The 12218-nt window shown below is 34.3% G+C and overlaps 1 protein-coding gene across 1 annotated transcript in view; it reads right to left on the reverse strand.

The window, feature by feature from the left end:
• Positions 1 to 10703: 10703 nt before the first annotated feature.
• The window catches only part of ABHD3 (abhydrolase domain containing 3, phospholipase), a 37798-nt gene continuing 36283 nt past the window's right edge, over positions 10704 to 12218 (reverse strand). The window contains exon 9 of the mRNA XM_074276427.1: positions 10704 to 11598. Coding sequence (XP_074132528.1) covers positions 11420 to 11598 — 179 coding nt within the window. The 3' untranslated portion in view covers positions 10704 to 11419. The remainder of the gene's footprint in view (positions 11599 to 12218) is intronic.

Below are 12218 nucleotides of genomic sequence, written 5' to 3' on the forward strand. Positions count from 1 at the left end.
TGTGTACAAGATAATGGAGAAGAGAGAAGCTGGGGATATTCATTTCCATGAGAGGGTAACCTGATTCTATATATATATGACTGCTTTAATCCATCTTGCTACTTAATAACCTATTGGATTTTTTTTCCTTCTTAACCCCTAATAAATGAAGAGTGTCAATAGAAAAGCTAATTAGATTCCAGGGGACACCAATTAAAGAACCAGGGTAAGTGATAATAAAGAGAGAGCCCAGACAGAAAATAACTCTAGTACTCCATAGGGTGAGGGAATACCTATAATGGTGAAAGGACGATAGAAAAGAGCTGAAAGCCCAAGGCAAGATTCCTGATTTAAAAAAAAAAAAAAAAAAAAAAAAAAGAGTGTAATCAGGAAACACCCGGAAAAGATTATTTAATGATTTAAGTGTTTGCCAACAAAAATTAAGTGGAAGCTTTATTCTTGTAATCTAATTCAGCTGGTGGTAGTCTGTACCCTGAAATGCCATCTTGTAATAAAGGATACTTGTGCACTTGCATAGATGCAGTGAGGAAGAGAAGCTACCTGTGAGAATAGAAGTCCTTGGAGGAGAAGGTTCCCTTATGTTTACAGAAACTAATCAAGACAGGCAATGGAAGGAACTCTGCACTTGTTCCATTACTATTAATTGTTCAATAGCATTTGTTATAAGTACCTGCTGTTAGTGCAGTGGAAATTGCATTGATTCCACAGTCAAGGATTTGGATTCAAATTTCTCCTTTAATGTTTACTACTTGGGTGGACTTGTCTGGCTTAAATTTCCTGGTTTGTGAAAAAGGATTCCATCTAGCTTTGAATCTCTGACCTCATGTGTCTGATTGGGATACAAATACAAAAGTGATATATATAACCCCTCAAAAGAGTTTACTTTCTACCTTATTTATATAACTGAAATAGCATCACATTTTATGCTGTGAATAAAATAATAATAGCGGATGTTTTTCTCTATGAGGAAAACATCATTTAAATATGTAGCAAAACTTAAATGTTATTTTAAATAAGAACTATATGTTATAATAGTGAGTGTCAATTTAGGGGAAATAACTACGGACTAGAAGGATATTAAGGTGAGGGCTGTAGAATTAAGGAAAGGGGCTTTAACAATTAATAATGGAAATGGTAAGTTCCCCAATGGAACTCACAATTAACTAGGAGAAAGGGAATATACCATGAATTGGAAGCATGCCATTAACTGGCAGGCTAAATCCGGAGAGGAGTTCAGCACCCTAAAAGAGTTACTTGGCTATAACAAGGAAAAGGGAACTAAGAGACCCGACACGGGGAGGTAGAGCGCCCATTGGGCTAACTCAAAAGAAATTCAGCAAAGACTGCGAAGGCTTTCGACAGATTTTTGGAGGGAAATTTAATCTGGGGGTTTGACATCCTAACTTGGCTTTCCGATTGGATACAGTAAGATGGGGCTATCCAGGACTTCCAGGGAAGGTGAGACTGTAAGGCTGACTTGATCCCCATCAGTGCCCTTCCCTGATTGCCGCAGGGAGTAATCTTATTGGTACTTTACGCTTTCTCTGACAACTCAGGACCTCAACGCAAGGATGATGGTAATAATAAGTTAGCATTTATACAGTTATTAAATAAAAATCTATTATCTCATTTTAACCTCACAATAACTCTGAGAGATTGGTGCTATTGCTAACCCAATATTACAGATATGGAAATTGAAGCAGACAGCAGTTAATTGACAAAAGGATCAAGCAGCTAGTCTCAGGCTGGATTTGAATTATGGTTGTTCTGACTCCAGACTCGTTGCACTTGACATAGCTACTGTGTAATTTAAGTATACTTTATATTATTGTATTTGGAATCCCCATCACTTTTCAACATTATTGCTTATCAAGAATGCAGTGATTTTCAGAGGCAACATTTTGTCCCACCAAATTTCTAAAAAATAAATCATATCTTTCCTTTGAATGGGAACTTTTATAATTTACAAAGCATTTTCTCCTTTCCTAATTAAATTGGAGTCTTGAAATAAGCAAGTTATCAATACCATTTTGCAGCTAAAGAAATTCGTGGAAGCCCAAGGAGAAATTAATTTATTTGCAGGTGGGATTAGAAACCAATTTTTCTACTGCTAGTCTATTGAATTATGATATCTGAGATACTGTATGTACTTTAATGTGTTTATGATGTACTATGGTTTCAAGAGAGCAATTAGTTATTTTAAAATACATATATCTTTCCCAACACATATGCTCTTTTCTAAATAATTTATTCACATAATTTATCAAAAGGATAGATAAGAAGTACGTTTAATTTATGGTTTGAATTTGTAGTTGCAGGAAGAGGTCAAGGCAGAGGTTGAATCTGAGGACAAGGATGTGGCAAGGAAAGAGCAAGTTCACTTAGATAACATTTCCTTAAAACATAGTAGATAAATATTAAAATGTTAGGATTTTTAAAAATAAATTTTATTTATGAAATTTTAAATAAATATAAATACAAGAAAGTGTTGTCTATATAACAGTTAAGTTTTTAATGACTTTGGTATTTTCATATATACAACAGTAAATCAATAAAAGATAAAACTTGACTATTGTTGCTTTGTGGGCTGCCTACCCACCACACCCATTTCCTTCGATTCTTTCTATGAGACCTTATCTCATATTTTTTTTACAGAGATTTATTTCATTTTTTACATTCCAGGGTTTGATTTATTTAACCTTACCCTTATGTTCTACTAAATATTCTTTGCTTCCTGATTCTCTTAACATTTAAGTTTTTTCTCTGAAAAATATTAATGTTCCAATGGTGTAAACAATTGAGTCCCATTTTAAAATGTATTGATACTGCATTGTAGAACCTTATACTTGCTTTGATTTTTTTTTTTTTTTTTTTTGGTCACAAGTATAAGCTCTTAGTTTTAAAGAAAAGGTTACCAGCAATTTAAAATGTTCTTTTCTCACATTAAAATGAATGATTGGTGACACTTTCATATTAAATCAAAATAGCTTTGGGAATTATTATTTCCAGGTCATTCATTTTAGATTAAATTCTCAGAATGACTATTGAAAGTATTTATTGAATGCCTACTGTGTTTTTTAATAAATCCATTAAGTTTGAATGTTATTCTAGGGATGAAATTATCTTAGCAGTAATTTTCAATTACACTCCTTCAGAAATGTTTTTCTCATTAATGGTGCATTGAGCAAAGCTATATGGGAAACCATTTTGAATTAATGAGATGAATTACCTCTCTAGTTATTTTGAATTCAATAAATATCAACTTATATATTTCTCTTTTTTCTTTATTAGAGTAAGTCTTTAAAAGTCTCATCTAATTTTCAGATTTTAAAAAATCATTTGATCATATTTTTTGAAGTAGTTTCTTTAATAGCTCTTAATTTTATTCATTTCAGAAACACAAAAGTATAAAACTAAGGGAAAATATTTTCCTATCCTAAATATTATATATGTTGTAAAGAAATGGAATAAACTATATTAACAGGGATTCCAAAATTTTTATTAGAAACACTGACCATAGTGAGTGCCCATTAGCAAATTATTAAGCAATACAAATGCAATGGAGAATTTTTTGCACAGAGTATTAGTATTAATCCCTAATTTATAGAAAGATGACACAATTCTAGAATATTCTCCTCTGAAGATAAAAACTAACTGTCAAGTATCAATTATGTTTCCAATAATAGTTTCATAATTTGTTGAAAGAAACCTGATGGTTTAGAAAAATGACCTGATCCTTTTCTTGAAAACGAGATTGTAATGCTTCAACCAAGACAGAAAAAATCCCACTCAGGGTCCCATGAATTCAGAAGGCAGCAACCTGGTCCTAGAATCATATAGAAGAAATCCAAAATGTGGTTTATCTCTGTAGCTAAAAACAAATGGATCTACATTCTTTGTGAAATACAAAATGAACTCAGTTTGGCTCAAAATCTTCTTGGTTAGAGCTGATAAGTGTTCCAGGTGTACTCAAAACTTTTTTTTAAACAAAGCTTTTTGTACTCTTATAAAACAAATTTTTTATTTAAGCTTTTTATTTTCAAAATATATGGATGGATAATTTCTTAACATTAACCCTTGCACAGCCTTGTGTTCCAAATTTTATCCTTCATCCCCTTACCCTCTCCCCTAGATGGCAAACAATCCAATGTATGTTATACATGTTAAAATATATGTTAAATCCAATATATATAAACATATTTATACAATTATCTTGCTGCATAAGAAAAATCAGATCAAAAAGGAAATAAAATGAGTAAGACAACAAAATGCAACCAAACAACAACAAAGAGTGAGAATGTTATGTTGTGAATAAAACAAATATTAAATAATTTGTTAGTCAAGTCCTATATATGTTATCTATCTATATACATACAGAAAGGTTACAATCATATCTGATATATACATACAAATATAGATGTATGTATAGATATTGCTCAGTTATTTCTTCATATATAGTTCAATATGTATGTATCTAGATATCAATTACTTTGGTAGCTAAAAACTCCACTAAGACTTTTAGGCCAAGTACTACACTGGTGCTATAGTATAGTGTGAAGGTGACTATGGATTCTCAAAAACCTTGCTAGCAGACTGTAAGCCCCCACAGGGTCTCCTATATCAGAAAAGTCCAAAAAAGTATGGTCCTAGGAGCAGCCTAAAAGCCCAGCAAATACTGAAAAGCTTGTTACCAGTAGGCTGGCTGCTGGTGATGAATTCTTTGGCCACAGCAACACATGAAATAAAAATATAAAATGGCTTTTAGGCTCCTTTTCTTCTTCTTTAGGAGTAGTGAGAAAGAGTACTAGGAATTATGCTATTTTCAATACTCTGTAAACTTTAACTTAGCTGCTTGTTTAAATGTGAGATCCTTGTCCATTGACCAACAAGAGGACTTAATGCTGGAGGAAATGAATCATATCAATCTTGGTACTCTTACTATAAACTAAACTGGAAGACAAAAGGAAGTTGTAACCAAGTGCAAGGATGACTTAAAATTTCTCAGGAAGGTAAGATATGCTACTGAATAACAAATTACTTAATGTTGACTCACCAAGGTTTCCAACTATTGAAAAGTAAGGCAATTATAATCTTAAACTACTATTTAGTTGATGCTTTTTTTTAGTTAAGAGAGCAGTAATTCCTATAAAGGTTATTAAATTTGATTTTAAAACATTTACTATATAGCTTTCATTACATAATCTTCAAAGCAATTTTCACATTCAAAAGGTTGAAAAGACAGCTGGAAGTAAGTCTCCTGAGGCACAAGGTTGGGGATGGAGATGAATTATACAGTTGACTAATTCACAGCTTTATAATTGTACATTGAAAAAGGATAAACTTGTCTTCCACAGAAGCTCCAATGAACACCTAACAGCAAGATATTTATTTAAAAGCAAAAACTCAGTAAAAAAAGACAAATGCAGTAACATTCTGCACAGGGTAGAAACATAGCATTTGTAGAGAAAAGATTCCTACTGAGTTTGTCTGTAAAATAAGAAAAAAATTTAAAAGATCCAGTATCTTTAGCAAGACCTCACACTGCTTTGAAGGTAGTGGTGGTTGTTATTGTTGTTTTTAACTTTGCTTCAGATCTGAGAGTTGGATGGTGTTGTCAGGAAAAAACCCACCCTTTTCAGCCTGCCAGAAAAGTGGTCATCCAGCTTGTCTGAAAAAGTAGCCTCTTGTATGTGAGGACATCTGACTTCTCAGATGTCCTTCCTTGGAGGGAACCAAAAGCTGCTGCCTTTCTGCAACTTCTGAGTGTTTCTTATACTGCCCTCAGGACCCCCATATCCTTCAATATCTTTTCAATATGATATCCTTTTAAGTTTTTGAAGATAGATATTACTTTCCATAAAACCTTCTCTTTCCAAGCCAAATATCCCTAATTCCATCAACCAAATCCTTATATAACATAACTTCTGGGCTTTTCAACTTTTGCTTTTACCTGCTTCAGACATTCTCCTTATTAATGTCCTTCCAATATACACCCCATAGTGAACACAAAACAAGGTACACTGCGGCAAGCCTATTACCTCCTACGTGTCTCTAAACATCTAGAATCACATTTGCTTTGGCACTTGCTAACTGTTGTCATTTTGGCGGTTGCAGCCCACAAAAAAGCCCCAGATATTTTTCCGATGAATTGCCTCACTATGAAGTGCTCATCTTATGGTGTCCTATTGTCAATTATTTCTTTTTTAAAATTATAGCTTTTTATTTACAAGATATATGCATAGGTAATTTTTCAGCATTGACAATTGCAAAACCTTTTGTTCCAACTTTTCCCCTCCTCCCCCAGATGGCAGGTTGACCAATACATGTTAAATATGTTAAAATATAAGTTAAATACAATATATGTATACATATCCAGACAGTTATTTTGCTGTACAAAAAGAATAGGACTTTGAGATAATGTACAATTAGCCTGTGAAGGAAATAAAAAATGCAGGCAGACAGAAATAGAGGGATTGGGAATTCTATGTAGTGGTTCATAGTCATCTCCCAGAGTTCTTTCGCTGGGTGTAACTGGTTCAATTTGGTTCATCTCATTGTTGAAGAGGGCCACCATATAGTATTGTTGTTGAAGTGTATAATGATCTCTTGGTCCTGCTCATTTCAGTCAGCATCAGTTCATGTAAATCTCTCCAAGTCTCTCTGTATTCATCCTGTGGGTTATTTCTTACAGAACAATAATATTCCATAACATTCATATACCACAATTTATTCAGCCATTCTCCAATTGATGGACATCCACTCAGTTTCCAGTTTCTTGCCAATTATTTCTTGTGAAACCTCAGCATTGAGTTACTTCTACTATCTTCCTTCTCCACTGCTCACCTTGGGCAAACAAAATTGGAGGAAGTCTCACAACTATGCTGACAACTGGGTCCTCACTGCAGAAAGGCAATCCTTCTCTTTCCCCCAATTAATTCCCTATGTCACTCCCTCTTTAAATTTCCCACACCTTCTTCTTACCCCAATTAACAGAGGAATTTGCCTCTTAACTTTACTGAGATAATTGAAGGTATCTGATGTGAACTCCCTTTTTTTCTTCGGCAATAAATATTTATTACCATTCTCTTCACCTCAAAACTCCTTGATAGCTCCCATTCTCTCATTCTTTTCCTCCAGTTTCTGACAAAAAAAGGGTCTTCTCCAAGCCAAGGTCAACCCCTGTGTGTATATGTATGTGTGTATTATGGCATCCCTTTTCTATCGTTTCCTACAGATTGCAACTGCAATCATCCCCCACCTTAAATCTTCAACGTTTCCCTCCCTTTAGTTTTCCAACATGTCCAGGTTTTCACCCTTAAAAACCTTCATTCTACCCTTCTCAATTCATCATCCTGTTTCTCTGTTTCTCAGCAAACTCCTAGGAAAAGCTGCCCACACAGTGTTCTTATTTCCTCTGTGCATCTGGTTTCCAAAGGCGTCCCTCAGCTGAATCTATTCTCCTCAAAGTTACCAAATCTCTTCATTGCCAAATCTGATAGTCTTTTCTTCATCATTCTCAACCTACTTAGCTACATTTACCTTGGATACCTTCTCCCAGAACTTTCCCCTTGGTTTTCATGAAACTTCTCTCTCCTGGTTCTCTTCCTATGCAACTGCTCCTTTTAATCTGACTTTTGCTGGCTCATCCCTATCGTGCTCCCAAATTGGAGTATTATGTAAGGTTCTCTTCTAGGCCCTTTTCTTCTTCCTCTAAACTCTCAGTAACCTAATCAGCGTTCAAGGATTTAACAATCATGTACAAGCCAGGGACCCCTTAGATTTACATATATAGCCATTATTTTTATCCTAAACCCTCCAATTTTCAAAACTTTTCTATTTCTGTCAAAGACACTATTTTTCCAGTCCTCCAAATTTGCAACTTGCATTAGATAGCTCAAACTCAACATTTTCAAAACAGCACCCATTATTTTTATTCCTAAACCTTCCCATTTTCAAAAATTTCCTATCAAATTTCTGTCAAAGGCACAATTTTTTTTAGTTCTCCAAGTTTGTAACCTCCACAATGTTCTTGACTCTTCATTACCAAATTTTGCCATTTCTATCTCTGTTCTCTAACAACAGATCCCTTTGTTTATATTATTACCACCTTAGTTCATGACTTCATTACTTCTCATTTAGTTTTTCACAATAACCTCCTAATTAGTCTTCCTGCCTCCAGCACTTCCTCAATTCACCCTCCTGCCAAAGTGATTTTCCTTAAGTAGAAGCTGCTCCTACCACTCCTCTACTTAATAAGTTCCAGTGACTTCTTTATTACCCTCTATTTAAATTTTAGTCTTTTGCAACCTGGTTTCAACATTTTTCCAAATATGCCCTTCAAGAAACTACTCAGACATGGAATATGTGATGGTCCCTCCTTTCAGTTTTTAGATGACAGGTGTTAATGCTACCCTACAACCATCCCGTAGAAGCTGCTAAAAGTTAGAATAGAGGAGCCCTCTTAGCCTATCAGAGATCTCTCATTATTGTTCATCCTTCATTTTTGAATAGGACCAGTGATATCAGGAAAGCGATGTCTTGACTTGCAATTGAGCCAGAGCTGTGCAAAGTGATTAATCTCATATTTTCCAGTCAACACAGTCAGTGGGAAGACAAAGGTCAAGGAGGACCCTTTTTAAGCTGAGGTCTTTTTCCAGTTTGTTTGTCTGAGGCAATGCCCATTCAGTAATTAAAGGCTAGATAAGATTTGGCCTAGTTTGCCTTCATAAAAGAATCAAGCTAGGAGGGGAAAATCCTCAGAATTTCTGGTCAGAACAGTAACAAGTGTTATTTATGCTCACTGAGCCATCAAACCCCAAATAATAAGTGAGGTTTGGGCTGGTACCTGTTATAGACAAGTAGTTTCTTTTGAATCACAATGGATTTTATAACAAAGTCTGTTTTTTCCAGAATTATATCAAGAAATAATAAATGAAAACTACGTGTTAATTGTCCCAGGTTTTTTTTTTTTTTTTGAATAGTTGGAATAACTTTGCCCCAGATGAATTAATTTTTTTTATTATAGCTTTTTATTTACAAGATTTATTATGCATGGGTAATTTTTCAGCATTGACAGTTGCAAAACCTTTTGTTCCAACTTTTCCCCTCGTTCCCCCCCACCCTCTCCCCCAGATGGCAGGTAGACCAATAAATGCTAAATTTGTTAATGTATATGTTAAATACAATATATGTATACTTGTCCTTACAGTTATTTTGCTGTACAAAAAGATTCAGACTTTGAAATAGTGTACAATTAACCTGTAAAGGAAATAAAAAATGCAGGCGGACAAAAATAGAGGGATTGGGAATTCTATGTAGTGGTTCATAGTCATCTCCCAGAATTCTTTCACTGGGTGTAGCTGGTTCAGTTCATTACTGCTCTATTGGAACTGATTTGGTTCATCTCATTGTTGAAGAGGGTCACGTCCATCAGAATTGGTCATCATATAGTATTGTTGTTGAAGTGTATAATGATCTCCTGGTCCTGCTCATTTCACTTAGCATCAGTTCATGAAAGTCTCTCCAGGCCTTTCTGAAATCATCCTGTTGGTCATTTCTTACAGAATTGTCCCAGTTTTTTTATGAAAAAAAAATCGAAAAAAATTTAATCCCCAAACCCCAAGGTACCACAGATCAAAGTTTATATTCCTCTGGACAAAGCACCCACATGTAAGGGTATGACTCCCCACACAGACAGAAGAAGAAGCAGAGGAGGAGGAGAAAATGGAGAAGGGGGAGGAGGAGGAGAAGAAAGAAGGAAGAAATATCAAAAAAGTAATAGACTACAAAGTGCAAGAATTAGGTATGCATTTTCAAATATGATTAATGTGTTGATTTTTTTTAATTTAAAAATTTTTTTTAAAATTGTTTTAATCACTCTAAATCCATCTTCTGACCTTCTCATGACAACCTAGCTAGGTTATGAATACCAAACAGAGTTTTGAACTTGAAGCTGGAGATAACAGTCACTGGAGTTTATGGCAATAGTCCAAAGCACAAGATGATGAGAATCCATACCAGTGGTGATGTCAGAAGAGCAAAACTGACAGGCTTTGACAACACAGACTGTTGATTTTTGTCCTTTTTCTTCTTCCTCCTCTCCCTTCTTCATTTTCTCCTCCTCTTCCTCTTTTCCCTCTGTCCATGTGGGGAATTATACCCTTATATATGGGTGGTCTGTCCTAAGAAATATAAATTTTGGTTCAAGGAACCTTGGGGTTTGGGAATTAAAATTTTTTCTATTATTTTTTTCATGAAAAACTGGCACAATTAACTCTTTATTTCTCATATAGTTTTCACTTGTGATTTCTTGAGGTATAACTGGAAGACCAGGATTTGTTAGGGAAGTGCTAAGAGACAGTGAGGAGGCAGAATGACTCTTATGATGCAAGCTTAAGAGACTGAAGATGGTGTTGCCCTCTATAATAATAAGGAAGGTAGAGGGTGGGAAAGTTCTAAAGGGGGAAATTAGTGATAAAGATAAATGTATAAAATACCTTTGCAAATGGGTGAAAAAAGAGGCAAGAAGAAGAAATATTTAAATGAGGGGCAGATTGTTTTGGGAATAAGAAAACTACAAAAAGAATATTTTGGACTTTTATATCAATTTGCCCCAAAATTAAGTCTTTATACATCACAGTTCTCACTGAAATACTTTATTTTTCTTTTGTTCTTGTCGGATAATTAGGAAACTCACATAGTAATGGTTTAAAATGGAAGAATTTATTTTAATAGATATTTGTACATACACTATTTAAAAATAATCATGTAAATAAAAATAATAATCATTATAAAACTGAAACCAGCCCTAATTTAATAACTCTCATAGGGTAAAATAACAAGTATAGAATCAGTCTAATACTGTTGCAATTTTGTTTAAAGCTAGGACACAAAAGATTCAATGTACTGCATTTCATTTCTTCTTAATTCATTTTCACATTTATTATTAGACATAAGTACCCTTAGGAATGTGCCAACATGTAACATACTTCAAATAGCATTGAAAATATCTTAGTAGTTATTAAAATGTTATGAAACAAGTCATTTAAATTGGGTAACCTAAAAAAAATACTAACCTAAATTAAAACCCTGAGGAATTAAAATCTGTTTACACAATGGTTTTGGTTAAGTGCAATTTAATGAATGTAGAGTGCTACTTTATTTAAGGTCATTCTTGGTAAGGCATATTAAAAATAAGATCTACATAAATGAATCTAATATACTATACTTCATTTCCTGCTACAAAGTAGTTTTTTCCTCAAAAAGTAGTTTTTGCACATAATTCTGGACCTCTTCATCCTCTTGCTGGCATATTTGCTTTATATACATTTAGTTAAAATTTGTGCACTAAGCTGAGCTGCCTTTGTCAGAACTTGCCACTGTGCTAAAATGGTGGTCCAGACAAGATACACCTGAAGAACTACATGCTAGAGAGTTCATGTCCATGCTCAACTATGGCTTGTACAAACTGCTTGAAGACTCGATCCATGTAAGTGGATTGTCTTGGCCATATTCCCTCCAGAAAGCCAATATGGCCTCCATACGATGTAAGGACCAGAGCAACATTTGGATTTTGTTTAGCTGTTTCTATTGGAATAGCTAAAAAAGAAAGAGGAAGGGGAAAAAAAAATTACCAACTTTTCCCAATTGGTCACATATACCTTGAAAAATTTGTACCTTTATCATTTTTATTCAATACAATTATATATTACCATTAAAATAAACTATTAAAACAAATAACACATACTTAATACAATGCTTTAAAATTCATAAAATACTTTCCTTGCTACAATTTTAAGAAGTAGACAGTATAAGTATTATTATCTGCATACAGCATGAAGAAATTTAGGGAGTTCAGTGACTTGCCAATGATCACAGCCAATAATGGCCTGAAATGGGTTCCAAACCCAGAGCTCCTGATTCCCAAATTATATTGCCTCTAATTAGAGCTCAAACTGAAAAAGAGTTGGATAGAGTTGTCGAGGTGCTAAACAAGTGAGGAGAGGGTGACCTCAAAACAATTTGACATAGCAATTTTTTAAGAGACTTAGCTACCAGCCAGAAATAAAAAGGGCTCAGAGCCTCACCTGCAGGAGTTACAGAAAACAGTGAATTTTGCAGTGACCTACATATAATATGAAAGCTAAGTATTTCTGCCTTGATTGAGACTGCTATCTATCCTAAAACTGAGGAATGGTCTGCCATCTAGAAGAGAGGGA

This window comes from Sminthopsis crassicaudata, chromosome 1 (genome assembly GCF_048593235.1).
Source record: "Sminthopsis crassicaudata isolate SCR6 chromosome 1, ASM4859323v1, whole genome shotgun sequence".
In the NCBI taxonomy this organism is placed as follows: Eukaryota; Metazoa; Chordata; class Mammalia; order Dasyuromorphia; family Dasyuridae; genus Sminthopsis; species Sminthopsis crassicaudata.